The 23,500-nt window shown below is 36.7% G+C and overlaps 2 protein-coding genes across 2 annotated transcripts in view; one reads left to right on the plus strand and one right to left on the minus strand.

Moving 5' to 3' along the window:
* The first annotated feature begins 933 nt into the window (after positions 1–933).
* LOC142352330 (mitochondrial inner membrane m-AAA protease component paraplegin-like) lies at positions 934–17,795 on the plus strand. The gene is made up of 6 exons (XM_075404851.1): positions 934–1,444; positions 1,864–2,134; positions 3,107–3,253; positions 11,615–11,991; positions 12,453–12,666; positions 17,443–17,795. The coding sequence occupies exons 1-6, from the start codon at positions 1,028–1,030 to the stop codon at positions 17,757–17,759; spliced, it is 1,743 nt and encodes a 580-aa protein (XP_075260966.1). The 5' UTR covers positions 934–1,027; the 3' UTR covers positions 17,760–17,795.
* A 3,455-nt stretch (positions 17,796–21,250) lies between these two features.
* LOC142352346 (uncharacterized) overlaps positions 21,251–23,500 on the minus strand; it is a 43,758-nt gene continuing 41,508 nt past the window's right edge. Inside the window, exon 6 of the mRNA XM_075404852.1 lies at positions 21,251–21,984. Coding sequence (XP_075260967.1) covers positions 21,303–21,984 — 682 coding nt within the window. The 3' untranslated portion in view covers positions 21,251–21,302. The remainder of the gene's footprint in view (positions 21,985–23,500) is intronic.

A 23,500-nucleotide genomic window follows, 5' to 3' on the forward strand; every position in this document is an offset into this window, starting at 1 on the left:
CGAACAATTCATTTAAGGTAATTTTCTGCACCCAATATTGACGCCATTTAGAGTAATTTTTTGCGACAAATCAACGGAGAAATAGTTTTTTTTAGATTTTTATCTTTTTAAATGCTCTCAAACAAAGTTTGTAGCAATTATATTAGTCCTGTCGGTCTTTTTTATGCAATTTTTCGCTTGACCGATTTTTCGTCTGACCCATTTGACTTACTTTTCGTCCTCAAAAACGGGATAACCAGGCAGCGACCACCGGGCATTAAGTGCTCTTAGAGCCTTTCAGCTCACTATTCTCCAAGTATGCGATTGACAGTAACTGTTTTGGAGACTATCATACATATGGTGTGAGGTGCGGTTCTTAGAGTCCGACAACACCCCTTCCCTCCACATCAGCCCCCTTTCGCTTCACCCCCCCCCCCCCCACAATCCCCACCCCTGCACATCGTTCAGGCCGTAAGGGCCCGTCAGCAAAGACCCCCTCTCTTCGTTGCCACCCCCCCCCCCCCCGCTGTGCTCACCTCACGCCCTTCAATTAAGCTAAAGCTAACCTCACTAAACCGTGTCTACCTACTCACGAAGCCAACGACGGTCGTTTGAGAGCAATTCTCCCGACGATAGTTGGTTATGTTTGCTATTGTGTTGCATCACTTTCGGTACACATATGAGTGCATCTGCATGTTTAAAAGTAGATTTAACCTCAATACTTAAAATTTTGAACAATTTTATTGGCGTTTTAAAGCAGGAATTCAGTTAATTCTTAAATTGCGGTCATTTCAATTAATTTTTTGGTTCCTTAAATTGAATGTTTCCTTTAGGCATTTTTGTCCTCATATACCCTTTCGCTGATCACAATGGGTTATTATGAACTTTTGTCATTTTGAACGGAAAACCCCGTTTTTCCGTAGTGGGCAGAAAAACCGTTTTTTTTGCAAATGGTCAGCAGCGTTGCATTCCAGAATTGGCCAACTATGCAGCATAATGATACAGCAGAGTTTAATTCTCATGTTTTTTCAAATACTTCTTAAAATTAATGTGCCGTAATTGTTTTCAGTTTTTTTTGCGTCTCTACAATATGGCCGCATTTAATACGCGATGTTCTGTGGCATCGTTGTTAAGACTGGACGAACAACTACTTTCTCGTCTTGTACGAAAAAGTGGACATCATGTTAGACCTCTAACGTACTCAATAGCTGCAAGATCCTACTCGCAAAAACGTCAGAGGTCATCAAGTCAGTCTCAAAGTGGACTTGTTAATCCCTCGGAGAATTTGTGCACGTTGCATAAATTGCAAGTGCGGCATTTTAACATGGGTCAGTTGTTTGGGATGATTACGCAGACACCATGGCAGAGATTTGACCCGAAAGTCCAACAGCTGATCAAAATGGAAGATGTAGCTGGTATGACAGAAGCTAAAACTGAAATTATGGAGTTCGTAGATTTCCTCACAGTGAGTAATACTTATTATTATTTAGTTGAAATCAGAAAATAAATTTCAAACAATTTAAATCTTTCAACATTGGAGAAAATGGTATGTCGCCCCTAAGTTAAAAATGCATGTTAGTTAGAACGAATGTTTTGGCTAGTTATTTGATTTAGCCTCAAATAAAAATATGCACTTAAAATTCAACTTTTGATGATTTTTTTTTTTGGGGGGGGGGGGGGGGGGTACGAAAGTAGCGATGGTTGGGGTGGCCAGCACTTCAATACGCATGAATCGACAAAATTGAGCGAAGAAAGAAAATATGTTTGCCTGGACCGTATAACCGTAAAGAAAGTTAATGTTTTGGTTAGAAATTCTATCAAAAAGAGAAAAATTTGTAATGTGAAACTGGGTCATTTTTAAATAAACGCAATGAGAATGTTTAGAACCAAGCCAAGTATACGGCCCTGGGTGCTCGTTTGCCAAAAGGGGCTCTCTTGCTGGGACCTCCCGGATGTGGGAAGACACTGCTGGCCAAAGCAGTAGCCAATGAGGCCCAAGTGCCTTTCTACTTTGCTTCTGGAAGTGACTTCGTAGAGGTGATTGGAGGTCTGGGCGCGAGTAGAGTGCGCAATCTGTTTGAGGAAGCACGGAAAGATGCTCCTTGTATTGTGTTCATTGATGAATTGGACGCTCTTGCCAGAAAGAGATCTGATGGTTAGTTTTATCACATTTATTGTGAAACAATTCTTTTCTCCGTAACTTATCACTCCAAAAATAATTTGTTGATGTGTTGGTGGCTTCGATTCTAGGCTATTGATGCCACTTGGAGCGACGTTGATGCGAGTGAGAATATTTAGCTGGCATAAATTGCTTAAAATAGCTGATTTGGTGTTTTATAACCGCCGCTCAACGTCAAAAAGTCTTGAGTTATTTCATATAAGTCGAAGGCATCTTATGTTCTACAGTCGGATACACAGTTGCAACCGCAGATACTTTTTCGGTGGACTATTAGAACTTCGTTTCATAATTAGGACGTTCGAATAAAAAAATAAAATTTTTGGTTAAACTGTTTTTGACTATTAAGCAGACATTAGAACATCTTTATGCTGATAAAGTCTCTTAATAGCTCGTGACATCGGTTTGATTTTGAATTTATCTATAGCATATTTCAAGACCTCACGTGAAAAATTTGTGAACTTGAAGCTTCAATTTTCATCCGAGGAACGAAAACATGGAAAATGTCTTTTCAGGAATCGAGTCAGATTTCATTCGATTTTTTCATTACATTCTTACGATTTTTGTATCTCGCCGCAAAAGATATCGAACGGCCAAAATTGACTTGATACAAAAGGCTGGCACAAAATTGCTACCCCCAAATAAATTTGGTGGATTGGAGCAACGAGTTGAAAGTTGTCGTGTGAAATAAAATTTTGCCCCGAAATCGCTCATGCTTGTTAATCGAGCCACTCATAATTAACGGCACTACATTAACTGAGCCACTTTTTTTTCGACACTCGTAGTTAACGGTTTTATTTTTTGACGTAACTGACTCTTTTCAATCCATCCGTTACGCAATGAGTCGCAGTAGTCTAATGAATGTGGCCAAATGCTGTGAACAAATATGATTTTTTTAAGCAATGATACCATTTTTTAAAATTTAAAAATGTTAACTACAGTTGATTTCAGTGGCTGGATTTGGAGAGAACTCGGAGGCAGAACAGACTCTGAACCAGCTTTTGACTGAGCTGGATGGAATGAACACTTCGGACGGGGTGCTAGTTCTGGCCTCAACTAACAGACAAAGTGTTCTAGATGCAGCCATACTTAGACCAGGTGTTTAAGAATGAAAAACAAGACTCACATGAGTCTGTGTGCGTTTCATGCAATGTGTGATAAAACATGGTAATAAAAATGTGTGATAACAAAGCATGATAATAAAGCTAGAAATAGAAAATAGTTACATCTCGAAACTATTTGTACTTAAAAAGCTTCGAAACAAGTAAACAACTAATCACAACTTATCGAATGTGTTCACATAACTTTTAAACCTTCAGTAAGAAAGAGAGTCGATAACGCTATGATCGAAGCGAGAGTGTCAAAAATGTTGAGGCCCAAAAATTTAGACTTCTCTTGTAGATGCAAGGTTCACGTAATTGCAAATGTCAGTTGTGTTAGTCATCTAATGTGTCAAGCGTTTTTAGTAATAGCCAGGTCGCTATTGCTAGGGTTATTATTGTTCCAACCCCTCCTTTGTATGCTGGGGGACTATATGCTCAATTGTTTTTTTTGTTCAGTCAGTTTTGGCCGATCGATATGCTTAATTTTTTCTGAGGAGTTAGAGAGGTTTATAATAACCGTTTGGATGGTTTCCGTTGTTTTCGGTCACATTTTGGCGTTAGTTTTGACTAAATGTTCTATTTGGCCAATATATATTAAAATAGTTAACGATGGTGTTCTTGGTGTTACATTTACAGATACAGGAGGGGCGCTGAACTGTTGGGTCCGACGTTTTTTGGCTAAATTTTAGCCTCTTTTCCTGCAAAATGGCATATGAATTTCTTTAGCCCACTCTGTTCAAATTTACTGGAGGTACAGACATAAAAACCGCTGACGCAGTCTTCCTAAAATCGTTTTCGGTCTATTTTTACTTCAGCTTCCTAAAAGAGTGTTCTGGAATCATGATTGTGACGGTTTATTACCCCTAATTCAAATTGTTATTTATCCAAAAAGCTTCTTTTATTTTTGATGTATGATTTTTTGCCAAATTATGCATAACGCAATGATAAGGAACAATTTTTTATCAAGGATTGTCACAATCAAAGAATCGGATTGACTTGGGGCACTCTTTTTTTAAATTTTTGCGCTATGTTTTTATTTTCCTTACATGTTTATTTCCATATCAAGGTTTAATTAATGACAGATCACAATTTTGTTCAAATGAGGCTCAATGAAAATCCATTGTTTTACAGAACAGCTCTTGTTTTTATGTTTTCATGATTTTTTATGGCTTCGACCGTTTTGACTGGATTTGTTGTTCTTTTTGTAGTTTCATGACTTGTTTCATCAATCCAATAGAGCTCCTGAATAATTGGACCTGTCTAATGACTTAAATGATGCTCACTAGAATTTGAATTTGAATACATTTCTGAATTTGATTATATTTGGTAAAAATTCTAATGAGTTTTGAAGGTAAATAAATTATAAATTTTTTGCCGGTTTGTAGTTTAGTCTGATTAATGAGATCCCATCCTGTTACCAGTGAAACGAAAATTAATAGGTTTAGCGGTTTTACGTTTTTTTGTCTGGAGAATGCAGGTCAATATGAACATATATCATGTGTCAAGTGAATTGCTCTTTATTTTAATGGCGTCGACACTTTTTTCTCAAAATGATTTTGTGATTTTTGACTGTATTTGTTTTTTGTAGTCGTATGACATATCCTAAATAATGACAGGTTTCAGTACTTTCTGTTGGAGGTATAAGCGACGCTGTTTTATATTTGTATAATACTATAATAATATTTGCGTTTCATAAAAAGGTGAGTATTTTATGCTGGTCAATATTTGTTTTCCTTTTGTTGTCTTATCACATTGTCCTTTTAAAAACTTTGTTGTTGAAGTTAGGTCCAGGAAATATGTAATCTTTTCAGTTTGTAGCTCATAGCTCATAGTTTTAACGGTTTCAATCGTGTTTTTGTAAATGATTTGTGATTTCTTGAGTTTCGCGTGTATTCGTTGCTATGCTGACTTACACTCTTTAATGACTATTCCCTTTGGCTGCCTGAAGATTTGCATTTGAATCTATCTGGTAGGTTTTAGCTGGAAGTTTATGCTTTTTTAATTAATAGCCGCACAGCGATAGCTGCGGCTATTATTGGCCTTCTCTTGGTTTTTTTACAATTCAAAGAATTTGAATTGTATTGGTGCGCTGCCTTTTTTTTTAGATCTGTTCACACATTTTCATGATTTTTGAAGTCAAATTGGAGTAGTGATTTTGGTCACGCCGAAACAGGAAATGGAGCGAAAAAGCGAGTGGTTTTGCGGCGTGAATTTTTTTCGCTCTAATTTTAAAGTAGAGTGAGAAAACGGTGTTTGAACAAAAATTCGGTTTCTCGGTAGTGGTTTTTTTTCACATGCGGCAATTTCACTCTGATTTTTACTGTTTTTTTTTGATTTTTTGGATCGGATTTTTTTTCTAAATGGTTTTCCCAATCCATTCACAGCTTATTCTAGGCCTAACTTTTTGTTTGAATTAAATTTTCATTTTTCGCTAGTGGTTTTTTTTGTTCACATGCGGCATTTTGACATTGATTTTCTGTTTATTTCTTATTTTTTTAATCTGACGTTTTTTAAAATGGTTTTCTCAATTCACTCATAGTCCATTCTAGGTCTAGTTTTTCTGTTTAGTCAATGAAAATTCTTTGAATTGTACGTCAGGACTTGTCCTGCTATGTTTTTTATTTCGTCGTCATGATTTTTGTTACGACCATATGACGTCACAGCCACTTTTTGTTCATTCGTTCATGCAATTTCCACTGAATTGCATGTGTGATGGCATTTTTCGCTCTTAGTGGAGCGAGTTTTTTGTTCATGCGCGTGATTAAATTTTTGGTCACACTTGACTTACCTCACTCTCAAAAATGACTTCCTCACTTTGAAATTGACTTTTATTTACTTACACGGATTTTTAATCAAAATAAACTTATACGGATTTTTAATCAAAATAGAACATATCAGCCTTCAATGAAAAGACGAATTTTGTTTGGTCTGTCTTTTTTACTGTTTTTTTTTTTAGACTGCAAATCTACGAAGCTATTGCGGCTATTTTCTGGCAATCTGCCAGCTATGTTTTAATTTTTAGGTGACTATGTTTTTCTTTTTGTCGACTTTCAACCAAGTCCCATTGGGATAGGTCCGATTTGCTTTCTAGTGAAATAAAAATTTGTTTGTTTAGTATAGGTTTTATCTGATGCCCTTATAACTCTGTTGCCATGTGTTTAAAACATAGAAATTGAATTTCGGCCGTAGTTAATATTTAATTGTTGTTGGTCGTGTCGTAGTTTCATTGATGGCAGGTTTTATTGGCCCTCTAATGCGCCATTATTTAATTCATTTAATGGTTGGAATTTATTATTTTTACTCGGCCACCCTTTATTTTCGAAGGGTATATGATTGTTTGAAACTTTCTCATTTCATCCTCATTTGGTACAATTATGAATTAATTCAAAAATGTGGAGGAGCGGGGCCGGAACATTGTGCGAACTCTCTATTTACCGAGCCCATTTTTATTATTATTGTCATCGTGGTTTCTAATTTTTTCATCATAATCTCCAAACAGAATTATCATGTCGTATTTCCCGAAAGCCTCAGTTCTATAGAGTGAATTGTTTTGCCTCTTTGTGTGATAAAATTAGCTACTCAGGATTTTACCTGTGTAACAATATTAGCCTAATTGTTGTGATAAATTTGTTAAATAGGGGAAGAATGCAGTTGAGCTGAGCAGTTGACCGAAAAGTGTCTAAAACTGAACACAAAATTGCTAATATTCTACATCAAAAATTCTGATTTCTCTTAAACAAAGGCCAGTTATTCTACAGATATTAAAGAGCACCGGTGTTCATTCTCAAACTATACCTGCAAGATGAGTTCAGAGGAGATTATCAACACGGACCAAGCCCTGGCTAGTATTCAAGACGAGGGATTACGCATGTTTTCAATGGAACTGAACTAGAGTTGACAAAAATCAGCAGGCAACCCGGAATCAATTGCAAGAAATCTTCTCAATGCTGGGGGAAATCACTGACCGACTCAGGGCCACTGAACGTTATAAATGGAAAGACTGTTTGGTTATAAAGAACCCCCATTTGACCCCCATGACCAGCAAAAACTGTCGGAAAACCTTCTATACTTCTGCAAAAACTTTTCGAACATAGACTTATTCGGAAGAGCGCCTTAAAGCCTATCGTATTTTGCCACGGGCTACTATGCCTGCGTTTCTTAAAGAGCCTGTAATCGTTAAATTTGTTTAAATTCATGACAAGGATGCTATTTATGCCGCCTCAAAGAAAAAGTCATTTGAGAACAACTCGAAAAAGCCTTTGAACGGCAAAAAAGTTTATGCGATTAAACATTTGCCTATTTTTGATATGGATCTAAAACCTGCCTTTGATAAGCTTGGAGTTGTGATCGTTACAAAGAATTGTGCTATCAATGCGGTTTATTTAGATAATGATGGGAACACAAAGTATATTGCTATTAACAACTTGGAGGACTTAAAAAAATTGCATAAAACCGTCCTTCGTGATCCTAAACCAGATCTCTCTAACACTAAGGCCCGTGCTAGTACTACATTCAAACAAGGTTTCAGTGCTCTAAAAGATGATGAAAAGCTGAAGCTATGTTTAATTCTTTGTCGCCTGATCATAAAAAGCTTTTCTTGAGAAAGCTAATACTCAAACTTCCAGTATGTACTAATGGTGTCTCAATGAGCATAAAGTAACTCTTGTGTCGTTTGAGCTGTAATATTTAAACTTATTATTCATGTGTTCTAGCAGCTCCTATAAATACTTTTGTCTTGTGATCCAAATGTGTTTTGTGACTTAAAGCAATTATTTTGCTTCTTTTATCTGGTGTTTATCTTCAAGTTTATCAAGATTATTTCTGATGTATAAGATAGGGATTAAGATGTGAATGCCTTCATTCAATTTAAATGGAGGTAATGAATACAAAACAAGAGTCTATGTAATTATATATCTAAAACTTGAGTGACAGATGCGAGTTGACTTTCCTACTCTCATCTTGGAGTGGTGCCTTCTCTTCATTCCTCCATTTCGTCTTATTTCTCATTTTTTTCTTTTAACTAGCTAGAAAACAAACTAAAAAACAAAACGGTATTGATAGGACAGTGTGTTGTCAGAGATGACTTTCCTTCTCTTGTTACATCAAGATCAATTTCAAGCAGATATTTAGACATCTGAAAGAAGTTGCGTACTGCTATGAATCATAAGGCCAACGGTTAAGAATCTCGATGAATTTAGAGTTGTTCTAAAAGAAGAAAAATACTGTGGAAAAATTGTTGCAATTGTTCTGACCGGAACATGGTTGAAAGATAATTAACCGGCAAACGTCTATAAGCCTGATGGTTTCAATTCACTGATAATGTGAAATCGTATCGTGCCCGCAGAGGAGGCGGAGTTTCAGTCTGTGTAACAGACGGGCTGAAATTTAGGGTTGTCGGGAAAAGGGTCGAAGACCTTTTGCAAATATTAACTTTGCAAATTCAAACTAACCCAAAAGATTTTCTCAATATCACAGCTGGTTTTACGTCACCACAAATGCCGCATAACATTTTGTTTAACAAACCTACTGATCACTTAACATCTGTGGTGTACCTTAGTGGGAATAATTTGTTATGTGGGGACTTTAACTTAAACATGTTTTTGCCTACGAATGAATCAACGAGTTTGAAATATTTATTGCAGGCATTTGGTCTGACAATTTAAAATAGTCTACCCCGACAGAACGACAGATAACACAGAGAAATGCCGAGGCTTGTTTCTCTTGGATTTTGAGTGCAAAATACATGTCCAGGATTACAATGTTATTGACCACAGTTTAGTTAAGTTGAAAATGCCCGCTTCCTTAACAATGAATACAGAAAACGCTTTCAGAAGACAAAACGAAAAAACTTGTGCGAGAGGACTTCAAACTGTTTTTCAACTATAATTTAAACATTGCCCTCAATGATCAAAACAGAACTTTGACCTCATGGTATTTAACTCAGCCTTTATTTTGCTCAATTCAGTTTTAGAATTCACGCTCGACACTTTCCTACCCCTCAAATTCAAAAAAGCTAACAAAAACATAGAGACTGGATTGACAATGATGTAAAAAGCTACAAATTTAAAACAGTAGTTTTGGCTACGGTATAAAAATGAATCAACCCTCACAAATTTTTGGAATTGGAAAATAAAAAAGCAGAATCAAAGCTATGATAAAACAAAAAGCTAGAGTTCTTTGAACATAAAATTCTTAATTGCTATGAGAAAAACCTAGAGAGTTTTACTAAACCATAAAACAGTTGAAGAAAGATTGCCCCGAACCAAAAGTTCTTAACAATAAATATCCAACACCAGCAAAATTCACTTCCTTCTTCGTAAAAGTTGGACAAAAACTGCAATGCAATACTAACATAATTCCAGTTGAAGCTGTTGCAATTGTGACAACGATCTCAATTGCTTTTTACGTAAAGTTCTTTGAGCCTCAAGAAATTTTTTATTGTATTTTGTCTTTTAAACGTTAACGCTCTACGGATCACTATGAAATGTCAAACTGGTTCTTGAAAAGTTTCAACTCAGTGGTGGTTCCTTATCTCTATATTTTATAAGACATTCCAACTTTTTTAAAATAACTAAGGTAATACCACTACACAAAAATGGATTCAAGAGCGAAGGGACTAATTATCGACCTGTTTCACTGACTCCAGTACTGTCTAAAATATTTGAAAAGCTTTGAGCAAGGAACATCAGAGTTTTTTTATAAAGAAAATTAGTTTACTTATTGTAGAATATGGCTTCAGGGATAAAAGAAGCACAGTTGAAGCAATCTTAAAACTGGTAGAAAGTTTAAGATTGTCTCCATACATCCAGGCAACTTTCTTTGACTAAGCTAAAGCATTTGACACCGTAGACCATAAAATTCTGATCCTTAAGCTTAAAAACAAGGCTTCCGTGACCCAATAAACCGAATTCTTAAATCTTATCTACTTTGCAAATTAACAATCAGATAGTGCTCTTCGCCAACGATACGGCTCTAAGTGGTAAATAAACTAGGCGCTGACACGGCAGAAGATAAAATATCAAACTGGGTGGCTCTAAACAGTCTTTCACTAAATAAAAGAAAAACTAAAACACTTGTTTTTGGTGCAGCAGCAGACGCCTATCATTCTAAGCAATTTGTTCCAAATAATCAATTAGTGACTTCTGCGAAGTATTTGGGTCTCGAAATAGACCACAAGTTGAGTTTCATGGAGCATGCAAATAAGTTGAAAAAACTGCCAAGAACGTTCCGTTGCTGTATCAACTCAAAAAGTTTTTGCCTTCTGCATTGTTTAGAGCATATAAATCCTTTATTCAGCCAATCTATCATTACGGCATATGGGTGTACGGTACTGCTGAAAAAAAAGTAATAGAAAAAATGAAAATCAACAGAAACTGTTGATCCGAATTATAAGAAAATAAAATTTGAATCGACACTCAAATTGCGATCAAAATACAAAATACCCCTAGTTAGGGAACTTCATGTCTACTAGCTACATAAGCCGCAAAGAAGTTCACCCAATTTTTGAACCAGAGAAAAGAAATAAACTTTTGAATACTGAAATAAGACTTACAAAACAAAATAAAAAGTCCTATAAAGTTCGCGTCAGGATCCTCTGAAATTTTTTTAAGTGAAGTATGACATAAGTACATTAAAAATATTCTACTACTTTACAAAAAACGAGTAGACTTAAATTATTTGCATAGTATTAGAGATGTCTACATATATGAGAATCCAGAATTACTTGCTGTCTTTTGGTAAACGAAATGCTCTCAAAATAGATCAAGACACCTGAGAATGGTCTGTAATAGTTTAATGGCGCTCTTGCAAACTGATAATAACTTACTGATTGTATGTTTATTCTGTCATTTGGTATCAGTTTGCGAACGAATTTATTATTATTACTATAACAATATTAACTTTGACAAGTTCTAATTTCTGAATATATTTCGACTAGGAGGCAAAGAACTCCAAAGTAATGCTTGCTTTTGAGAATCAGAATTTTTCAGGATAAGAACTAGACCTTGAATTTAGTTCAAACTTTTTTTTGAAAACGTGAGACTGTTAATTGGAATCAGTTAGAATGGAGAGACAGATTATAATTAGAATTTCAGCCGAATATGTTTTGTTCAGTTTATAAGTGAGTGGCAATTGACAAGATGGATCATACCTGTCCGTTCAAAATATTCTTTTCGTGGAAAACAATCAAATCTAGCGTGTTTTGGCATGTTTTTATGACTTAAAACGTGAGTCAACAATGAGGCTATCTTCGAAACTCAACTAGGAAGCGGTTCTTTCTTCACGTCTAAATGTTGGCACTGAATGAATTCTATTTTTGAATGTAATCAGCCTCAGGATCTTGTCAAAATCTGTTCAGGACGATTTGACCGCCAAATATCCGTGACGTTGCCGACACTCTCAGAGCGGATTGAGATATTCAATGTGTACTTGAAACAGCTCAAACTGGAAAAACCATACGAGTCATATTCAAGTACACTGGCCGAGTACACTGCAGGGTTTTCAGGTGCTGACATCAGCAACTTCTGCAACGAGGCAGCTCTGCACGCTGGATCGAATAAACACGAGTTTATATCCGATCAGAACTTTTGGTATGCGATTGAAAGGGTGAAATTTGGACTGAAAAAGCGAAGTGGTGGAAATGTGCAACAGTCTGACCGGAAGAAGTTTGCCTATCATGAAGCAGGACATGCGATTGTGTCTTGGATGTTGGAACATACGGCGCCACTTCTTAGGGTATGTTATACAAGAGAGATTTTGATTTAGACCCATTGTGTTTCGGCCTCCAATGTTTTTACGACCATCCTCTTTACATTTTTAAACCCCATATTCTACTAAACCCCTTCTCTAAAAAAGAAAACGAAAAAAATTGCTGGCTTATGAACATTGAGCAGGATGCTTATGAACATTGAGGGGGATGGCTCAAGGCATTGAGAAGGATGCCTTGAGTGTTGCTCTAAACAACATCAAGTAGCTTGGAAAAAATGAAAGTGATTCTTATTGCTTGGATGCTATACCCGACGCCTCCCCTCCCCTCCCCTCCCCTCTCCTCCCCTCCCCTCCCCTCTCCTCTCCTCCCCTCTCCTCCCCTCCCACTGATCTGAAAGAGGTTCAAAATGAGAGCTACAGGTCGGGGGGTCCACAGACTGGAAAGGTCGTAAATGTTGAATTTTACTCATATTTCCTGTCCTGTCCAGATTAGCATTGTGGCTTACAGCAAATCAATTGGGTCTTCGTGGCATGCAGACAGAGACATCTACTTGGCCACGAACGAGTACTTGCTGGACTCCATGTGTCTGGGTCTGGCTGGAAGAGTGGCCGAACAGCAGGTTTTTAATGAGGTGTCCACTCACGGATCAGACGACCTCACAAAGGTCAGCAAGATCGCCAAGGACAGAGTCGAGAAGTATGGTAAGAGTTTAAAACGAAATTGGCAGCAATTATTGTCTGAAGCATGTTGATCATTTGTTATTCAAAGAGGAGTACTCGTTTTGTACGGGTTCTTTGTCGGTGAAGGACATCTGTGCTTTTTTCTTTCATCATTCCAATTTTCTGCCCCACGCCCTTTACCCGCACTTCAACCCCGCCTACACACTGCCTATAGCATTACAATTGACATCGAAAAGTAAAAAAATGTTCAAATATTTTTTGTTCATTGACTGAATAAGTTTTGATCAGAAATGACTTACTCTCTGTTAAAAATGACGTTCCGGACGTTTTCTTAATAGAAGGATTTAATTTCAAACTAAGATATCTAACTCTTTTGCCGGTTATTTCAGTGCAGAGCTAATAGAAATAACACATAAGTTACACTAATTATTCTAAAACAAAACTATGACATCTCAGAAATTAGGTTTCTTGTTTGTTAACAGCCTAGAAGCGATAGCGGCTATTATTGGGGACATCGTAGTTCTTACAAAAAGAAGAGAAGTATTGAGATTCTACAGGTTTTTTCTTTTTCAACAGAAAGCAAGTTTGTTCATGACTTGAATTTTGACTTCTTTCTGTTCGAGCAGTTACCTCCGTTTTTGATTGTTGACTTCTGTTTTCGAACATTGGACTTTAACAGTAGTTTCGTTTGTAATGTATAGTAATTAGGAACTGCTGGTAATGTTCAAGGTGATTATGTCATTTTGAGATTTTTTGTTCCTATATAAGTCACCCCTAATTATCTAAACTACACCGCACAAACCCCCCCTCACCGCCTATCTACCCCCCCCCCCCCCCAACACCTACCTTCCCCCCCCCCCCCAACACCTACCTACCCCCCCCCCCAACACCTACCTACCCCACCCCACCGCCCCAGCACCCCCTCCCCCACCTACCCCTACCCCCTCCCTTCACCTAGCTACCCCCCTCCCCCCCCCCCACTACCCCACCACTACTCACCTCCCCAACCTATCTACCCACCCACCCACCTACCTACCCCCCCCCCCCCAAATACCTACATACCTCGCACCCCCCTTCAACTTACCCCCCACCAACCCCTACCCTACCCCCTCCCTTCATCTACCTACCCCCCACTAACCCAGCACTACCCACCTACCCAACCTATCTACCCACCCACACCTCCCCCCCCCAAACTACCTACCCCCCGCTCCAACTTACCCCCACCCCCACCTAACCCTACCCCCCAAACTACCCCCTCCCTTCACCTAACTACCCCCCTCCCCAACTACCCCAGCGCTACCCACCTCGCCAACATATCTATCCACCCAACCCACCTAGCTCCCCCCGCACCTAAGAAATTGTCGGCATTTTTAAAACACTTTAATATGGTTTGTGGGCTACTTTTGTTTTTTCTCTTGTCTATTTTGATGTTCTGATTTTGGTAAGGTTAGGTTAGAGATTATAATTCACGACGTTTCGAGTCGTTTCCGGTATTCTACAGGCTGTGTTTTTTCGTCTTCTCCATCGATGATTCTTGCGACCTTTGATTTCTTAAATTTCAGTGACTTCTACTGCTTTGCGGTTAAAATTTGTGTTTGTGACGTATTTTGTTCTGCTTTTAGGTCAATTGCCTGACTTTCATCAGTCACTTAATGATTTCTGAAGACACTTAATGAAATTTAAATTTTATGAACAGGTGTGTCATAGAGCAGATGTGTCTCATTAAGATGACAATCCGAATCTTACCCAAAAAGTCTAGTGGTCTATTAAAGGACTGGTGGTCAATCAGTCTATCTTATCTCTTTAGTTGTTTTAATTCCATAGAAGGCCACAGGCGTCTATCGCGGCTATTTTCTGGCAATCTGCCGACTATGTTTTCTGTTATTAATAGCCGCGGTCAGCCTCTCAACAGCTATTATTTATGCTCTCCTTTTTTTTATTTTACTTTACGTTTTCGTCACATTTTTCGTTTTATATAAGTCACAATTTTCACGCTTGACTTCTGGCTTACCTCATTCACTGTTCGAACTGAATGGATTTTAAATGCTTTCAAGCTTTGATTTACGCAATGTAGTGAATATGGTCAAAGTCAAAAGAGAAAAATCAAAAGAAACGGGATAAACTGATAAAGCCCGATCATTAAATCATAGTAGTGCATTAGTCTTTCAAACTTCATTAGAGCAATTGATAGCTGACATTAGTGGTAGCTTCATGGTTTTCAGTTGTATCTGTCTGAAACTGCACATCGAATTACAACAGTTTTTGAAGCTTGAGAAAAAATTCTTTCAAATTCTATAATTTCATTTTCTTTTACTGTTTCAATCCTAATGTTCGTCAGGCGCATCTACGGTGGCTATTTTCCAGCACTCTACTGGCTATGTTTCGCTGTGTAAACTTAACGGATTTTAAGTTCATTATCTCATTAAATTACGCCTTTTAGGGAAATATGATTAGGGTCAAAAGAGCAAAATCAAAAGAAAAACGACTGCTAACATTACTATCAATAGTCTTAGTTTGGAACCTCAATAAAGTATAATTTTAGATTCTAATTAACTGCACGCAAAAAATTATAGCACTTTTTAACACTTTGAAACAATTTGTCGGTTTTTATCTGTTAGTTTTTTCTGTTTCAATCTCATGTTCGTGAAGCGGGTCAAGACTGGCCATTTTCTGGCAGTTTGTCGGCTGTGTTTTCACTTGATCATAGCTGTACAAAATCACCTCTAATGACGTCATTTGAATCCCCCATTAGTGAATTTAGTTACTCCTTATTTGTTTTACTTGGACTGGCCGTTGTAATGTTTTGTTTAGTCGTCAACTGTTATAGTACAACCAGTTACGTCACGCTAAGTTTAAATCAGGTTTTTATGCACCCTAAGTTGATAAACTTACTGAAACTAATTTCCTTGTTCATTCACCTGAATGTATTTTAATTGTGATTCACATCACGCTAAAATTGACTTTTCCTCTCTCAGAAGATTTTGTGCTTGCTTTAATAGGATGATTTAAAGTTAAATATAAATACTCTAATGCAAGGTTATTTGAGGGCAATTGTACAGCACCGCATTTTTCCAATTTCACTTTGCGGGAGCTATATGCTCAACTGGCTATTTTTTAAGTCAATTTATTCATTGGAGAAATTTTTGAAGCGAATCACTAGAAAGCCTGCCGGGCGTTGAATTTTTTGTTTGGAGGGTTTTTATTTTTGTCTCCCGACGATTCATCGCGGTTTAAAATTTTTATGATTAAATCAGTTTTTACGCTTAATTAGTTCTTTTGGAGGAATTTTTGGTCAATTTCTGAATATTTTGGCGCCAATAACTTAAGTTTGATCGAAAGCCAAAGGGACCTCTCATTGTCGACACTAAGTGATAACGGGAAAAAAAACCGAAAACCGGCGAAATTAAAAATTTCGCATCAATTAAAACACAAGGTGATAATCTTAGAAACGCTCATTGTCGACACTAAGTGATAACGGGAAAAAAACCGAAAACCGGCGAAATTAAAAATTTCGCATCAATTAAAACACAAGGTGATAATCTTAGAAACGCTCCGCTGCCCCTTGAATGATTCAAACAATGGAATTTTAAAAAAATCGCGCTTCCAAGTTACTCGTTTTTTGCTACCTTTACTACCCTCGTTTTACTGAAACTCTCACCCCAGTGTGATTTCTCGTTGGCATCAGACGCAAAAAAAAGCCTGAACAGATCATAAAAAGGCAGCGCCCCAGTACAATCCATATCCTTTGGATTGTAAAAAAAACACGATGAGATTAATAATAGCCTTGCTATCTAGGTTATTAATTGCTCTTGAACGAAGTTTATAGCAATTATTGTAAACGTGTATGTCTTTTTTATGCAAAATTTTTGCTTGACAGTTTTGACTTTTCGAGTGACTTTTATGCCCTTGACTTTTTGCGTTTCGTGTGATCTAAAATTCTCTCTCAGTCACAATTTCAAGCAGCTAAACTCATATGGCGGCAATTTTATACTAAAAGTCAAATGAAAAGTGCGCCGAAACTGGTACCATTCTTCACTTTAAAGCTTAATAGTGTTATATGTTAACCTCTAATGTGGGTATTTGAAGCCCATTATTGAACTTCTTAGTCCCATATAGGCTCCCCCTCCCCCCGCCCGACTGAAGCAGGCTGCAATTGATTAGAGCTCCCATTAGTCGCTCGAGAGCAATTCTTCCAACGTTTAGTCGGTTATGTTAAAAATTTTTCCTTTTTTTTAATCGGGAAGTAATAAATTTGCCAACTTTGAAGTATATTTTTTCTTCGGTATAAAGAAATGCACTTCGTTTTTCTTCGATCACAAATGTGATGAGATGCGGTCGGAACTTAATGTGCGCATGCTCATTGCCCAAAAACCAATTTTCAAAGTTTTCCTTTGTTAGCCTTCTTTTCATTGGTATTTTGAGCCTACATGTTAATGAAGCTATCAAAATTTTTTCTGTCAATCTGCCAGTTATATTTGTTACTTGTCATGAAACGGAGTTGCCGAGAATTTGGATGTTTATAAGGTATTGACTATAGTGGGAAAATTTCGGTAATTAACGAATTTAATCATGTTAAAAATTATAAAGTTTATTTACTCGTTTACTTTGATACAGTCCCATTGCTGCGGTAATATTCATTTTACTGAGGGTTTTTTGGTAGTTTGAATTTACTTTCAAAAACGAATAGACTGATGACGGTTGATTCGTTGGACTGCCGATCTGTTGTTTTGATAAACATAGTCATGTTAACCAAGTTCTTTGTCAATTCAGTCTTCAAAAAAGTGTTCATATCTTCAGGTATGAACGAGAGAATCGGTTTCATCTCCTTCGAGCAGAACTACATTGAGAGACCATACAGTAAACAGATGGCACGAGAAATGGACAGAGAAGTGAAGGCTGAAATAGGAGAGTGTTACAAGAGAGTGGAGAAAATAATCAAGGAAAACAGAGATAAACTGGAATTGGTTGCGGAGGAGCTTTTGAAAAGAGAATCACTGACTCACAAGGAAATCTGCGATTTGATTGGACCTCCAAAGTATGAAAAGGCGCTGCCGGAACAGAACAGTATTTTCTCAGAAAAGTTCATTAAACAACAGACTGTAGAAGCTAGCTAGTTTTGTATTTTTGCAATTAATATTTTCCGAAGGTTGTTTTTATTACTAGCATTGGCTACGAAAACCGGTGTTCAAGCTTATGCGAGAAATAGAGCAGTACCAAATGTCAGTCATATCGTGAGGCGTTGATGTTTTAACAAGACGCAATCGTGGAAATCGTTGCACTATAGGGGACGCTAATCGGTTTTCTTAAATTCAACAACTGTTTTTTGAAAGCTTCTGGAAGCAATTGCGGTGATTTTATTAGTTGACACCAAATTTATCGAGTGGTTTTTCTGTTCTGGCAAACCACCAAATAAGCAGTTGTATCATAAGAGTCTGTTTTTGAAAGTGTGCAGTAGGATCAGATAGCTTCGATTCAAGTGAGTAGAAAATATTGGTAGTTTTAGTAAACTAGTTAACATGAAATGTGAAATTTTTTTCTTCCGGTTTTCACAAAACAGTGCCCACTTTGGCGTTCATCAACTTTGATCATGCCTACATAATGACGAAATCAGATATGAGGGATCCAAAACTAAGCATCGAGAACAATTAAGGTGCCTCCTGTGTTTTAACCTTCCATTAAAAAGTATAATTAAAATGTTTACGATTTACATAAAGAGATGTAGGTGGAAACTTTAATCAACGATTTTCACTGGTTTGCTAAGTTTTATAGCCTCTCAACTAAATTGTCGAAAACTAAAGATGGCGAAAACATCTGAATAATTAATCTCGTTACTGGGTACTTTTCTTCATGCTGTGATTTTGAGAATTTTTGTAAGGAGCAGTTTTGCTATTTAGCAGTTTTGGGTACATTTGTGGCAAAAGTGCAAAATTTGCTATTTTGCCAGAAATTTGAGTGTTAAATGTAAATGTCCTGCAGAAATTCCTTGGTGGTTAGATGTTTTTCGGTGGCAGTTAGCTACTCTTCATTTTGAACCATATGATAAAAAATAATTCAGACACACTCTAGTATCAAAAAGGCTTCGTACAGCACGGTTTTCCTCAGTAAGCACGATATGCATTAAGGTGTGACAAAATGAGTGAAGTTTTAAAATAGATTCCATTCTTATTAGCTTAAAGAAAAGTGGCTTATTGAGCTTAGTGTCAGCAATCAAAGAGTGCTCCTTCTTTCTGCTGAATTCAAATTTAGTCCTTATTAGGGTTTTACGCCTTAAATTATGGTGTTCTGGCTTTGATACTACTAGATTTCGCATTTTCAATTTTTAGGTATTTGCCCATTTTTCATGTTTTCTAGTTTTGTCAAATTAGCACATTATTGTCAGTTCATATATCACTTATTTCAAGTTCAAAATAACGCACAATTGATAATATTTAAATCCTTAACGATATAGATTGTGGTTCTTTACCGCTTCGACAGTACTTTCTCGAAGAATTTAATTGAATTTTTTAATTTGTCTTCAACTGTCGTTTTTACTTCGTCTTTTTAGTCGTATTTAATTTCCTGTACAATGACCCGATTTGATTGGCTTTTCCTGGAAGAGTAGATGAGCCGTTGTTCTGATATTAGAAGATAGATAATGGCTTTCATGACTTTGAAACAATTATTTTCCAAAATGAAAAAGAAAAACTTTTCAACTTCGCATTTTTGTTCCTTTTTTGTCTGTTTGTTACCTGGTCTCGTTAATTAAAGGTAAAAGATAACATTTTTTTGCCAAGGGAAGGTGTCAAAAGGGATTGGTGTCACAAAATCTAATGTTTTTAAAGAATTCGTTATGACTTTACTGGCTTCGACACGGGTTTTTCACAAAAAAAGTCAATTAATTTTTGATTTTCGCCATATTTGTCGTTCTTTTTGTAGACGTAAGACTTGTTCTAGATAATTGCAGGTCTTGAGGGCTTCCTTTGGAAGAATAAACGAACCTATTCAATTTAGTGCATTTTGTAATTAATGGCTTTCATGTCTTTGGAAATAAATTTTTTTCGACAAAAACAAGTATTACATAATCTTGCTTTTTTCTTTTTGGCCTATTTGTTACCTAGTTTCATTAATGATGGGCCACATAATACATTCGGTGTTCGACGAAGGTGCAATCGAACATATTTTGGGGGCCAAAGCATGGCTTCACGGCATCCAAAGCATTTTCTGGCAAGTTTTAATTGATTTTTAGTTTGTTGTCTATTTGTTGTTCTTTTTGTATCTGCATAAAAAATTGAATACCAAGAGTTCTTATTTCCCTTCTACAGAAGCATTGGTAATTGTAAACCTATGGCATTACTTTGAAATTAATTGTTTTTTTTTTAAAATTCAGCGAATTTTCTAACTTTAAAGTTTCTGTTCTTTTTTGTCATAATTGTTACCAAGCTTTATTATGAAATGGTGAATAACCAAGTTGTTTTGTTTATTTTCAGTTTTATCTGACGCTATTTTGACTTTGTTATTAAGTTTTGTTTTTTAAAACGGACATAAATTTTTTGATGTAATTTATGTTTGTTGTTGTTGTTTGATTTTGTCGTTCGTCTTCGCTTGCTTTCTTAATAATGGCATATCTCATCATTCTAATGCATCATTTTTTACTCCACTGAGTTATTTGCTTTGGAAGCTATTTTTTCGTTCATACACCAGTTTTTTCTTGAAAAATATTTGAATTTTTTGTGTTTTTCCATCTGTTCATCATTTGGTAGACAATTATGCCAAAATTGTGGATGAGTGGGGTCGGAACTTTATGTGCGATCGCACATTATCGAGCCGCCTTGTTGTTGTGATATGGATTCATGTAGGTTGATCACATAGTTCATAATCTGATGCAGATTTGCGGAAAGGCGTGAAAAGTCAGATGTGCAAAAAAATGAAAATTGAACAATCGGCGAAGCAAAAATTAGAAAGTGTTACAATCAAAATCTAAAAGAGACACAGAGAAGCTAAGGCATTGTTAAAATTCTATCTTTTCTCATTCCTTACTCTTCAAATGAATCTTACTTTGCAAAGGCCAGTGTATCGCATTAAACTTGAAATTGAAGTTTGGAGGAGTTTGGAAACTGTTGTCTCGACATTAAACGTTTGATGGCTTCCGCTCATTAGAAGATTTTCGTTGGTTAAGCATTAACTTATTGCTGCGTTATTTTGCTGACATTATTTTTAGTGGAAGCAAAAAAAACTATCTCGAAAACTGTTGCTAACTGTTTTTAATGGTATTTTCAAATCGTGTGATGAAAACGTTGATGAGAGCTAAATCAATCCTTTTTTTTAATTTAGGGAAACGAATGTGAAAGTTGTTTATTTTAAAATCAATTATAAAATTATTCAGACATTCTTTTTAGGAAGTCCAGATTCTGAGCATTTGTTTTCGCGTTCGTCAAAACAGTTAACAGGAGAATTTACAAAAAGACTGGGAAAGTCAACTATTCTTAAAAATTTGAACGAAAAATAACGATCTGACGTAAAAGTCAATAACATAAAGCCGGCAGCTTGAGGTTCGTACCCCCCCCCCCCCAAATAAATTTGAAGGTCGGAACAATTGTGAACTTGAAAATGCTTGAAAACAGCAAACTTGATCGTTATGTAAATTTTAAACCCGTTCTAGCAATTACAAAATTGAGTCATTAAATTATTGTACAGGTGCTTGAGCGTTTTTGAGTGGAAACTTCGGGAAGGGACCTTCGTCGAGGATGTTTTTGCGACTGGTCAGAACTTTCAAATTTCTCGTTCTGGGTTGCCATAATACAACAGTCAACTAGCATGTTCTCTATTCCATCGCCAGTTTTGCTACTAACGGGAAACCACCCAATGGCTTTGTACTTTTCTGTAAGTGCCTGGATAACTCCCGCGTCTCGAATATCGGTTTCGGTCAAGTCTGATTTGGTTCCGGCTATGACTAACACTTTGTTCATGATAACTTCGCTGTAATCGTGGATTATTTCAAACAGACTTTGTAATGATGACCTGCTTGTATGGTCAAAAACAGCTATCACACATCTAGCAGAATTCAGGTGGTCTTCAACTACAGTTTCGAATCCTTTACCACAATCCCAAAATTGCAGTTTTAAATTCCTCCTGTTTAGTCGAACTGATTTTTGATGGAAGTCGGCACCGATTGTTTTCTGATAGAGCTCTGTGTATGAGTTGTTCATGAACCTCTCGATTATTTTGGACTTCCCGCTCTGGGGAGGTCCGATCAGACATATCGAGAAGGAAAGGTCAATTGTTGCTGAAGAGTCGAGAGAGGTGGAGTCGAAGTGTTTGTCTGAGACCAGTTTGTTAACAATTGGGGAACCAGGATTAGACCTGTAAAAAATACTATTAATTTTTGGGGAAACTCCCCCCTCCCCATGAAGGAGAAAATGACCAGCTATAATGCACACTTTTACGCCTATAAATTGTATAAAAAATGGTAGATATAATATGCGATGTCTGACTAAGTTTTCTAAAAATCAATAACATAACCGACTAACGCCGGACGAATTGCACTCAAACGACTGGAGAGCGGTTGGCTTCGACAGTTGCTAGGTAAGGTTTAAGGAGGCTAGCTTTAGCTTAATTGCCTGGGGGGATGGAGTGAGGAGGGGCGAAGATGGGGGGGGGGTGAGGGTGGTCACATTCAGAGCATAGTAAGAAGAGGCTAAATGCCCTCCGGGCGCTTCACGACGAAATTTCCAATAGGAGAGACGAAAAATCTCACAAAAAGACCACAGGACCAATAAAATTACTACAAACTTCGTTTGAGAGCAATTAATCAGTGCCAATACAAATGTTGTGTAACACAAGCTAATGAAAGCACGAAAAGGTATCTGAGGGATGTGTTAGGGCGAAATTGTGCAAACAGAAAAGTAGTAGTGAAAATGCCTGGTTTGTAACGGGGGGGGGGGGGGACCTGTCCCCCCTCCCGTTATAATACAGGCATGGCCTTTTTTAGGTATCCTTTTCGAAAACTTGTAAAATTTCTCGAAATTTTTGTTTCTCGAGGTTGGCAAAGACTTGAAATTTTTTTGAAAGTTTGGTGTTGTGAGAGTGGTGGAACTTGTAAAACTTTCGGAAAAAAATTTGGTGGGGTGAATGAGTGAAACTTGTAAAATTTTCGAAAATTTTGCGAAAATTTTGTGAATGAGTAAAACTTGTAAAATTTTCGAAAATTTTGTTTTTTGTGGTTGACAAAGATTTGTAATTCTGATTTTTAATTAATAATAATTCTGATTTGTAATTCTGATTTTTAATAATTCGAAAATTTTGATTTTTTTAAATTCTGAATCCTTTTTCTAGTCTAATGAGACTAATGAAGGACTGAAAAGCGAAAGTGACTAACCTGATGGAATACTGAGGTGAGGGAAGAAAAAAGATAGTTTCAAATTGATAAGTTTCTGTTCCAATGTAAGAAATTTAATAGTTTTGCGAGTCTGAGACCGCACAAGTGGTATTAATTTTATGGGTTTTATTGCCCATATGTTTGAATTAACAAGCAATTGTGAAGTATTGAAATTGGAAGTTTGTTGAATTTCAAGCCTGGAGAGAAGTTTCAAGTACAGTTTCGAACTCAAAATAGCGCATGAGAATGAATGGGGGACAAAATATCGTGAAAATTGACTGAAAAATTGAAGAAATTGGGGTTTAAAATTTGTCTGAAAATTGGTTAAAAAAGTGATTTTATCGCTTTATTACTGTGTCGGGAAATGCTTGATATGGGAGTCAATTGAATTTTGGCGAAATTACGCGTTGAAAATAGTTTGAATGGAGCGCTTAAGGTGTAGTTTTAAAGCCATTTCGCGTCAAAAACAGACAAAATATTGAAAAAAAGTGCAAAATTGCT

This window comes from Convolutriloba macropyga, chromosome 1 (assembly GCF_964194025.1).
Source record: "Convolutriloba macropyga chromosome 1, txConMacr16.3, whole genome shotgun sequence".
In the NCBI taxonomy this organism is placed as follows: Eukaryota; Metazoa; Xenacoelomorpha; order Acoela; family Convolutidae; genus Convolutriloba; species Convolutriloba macropyga.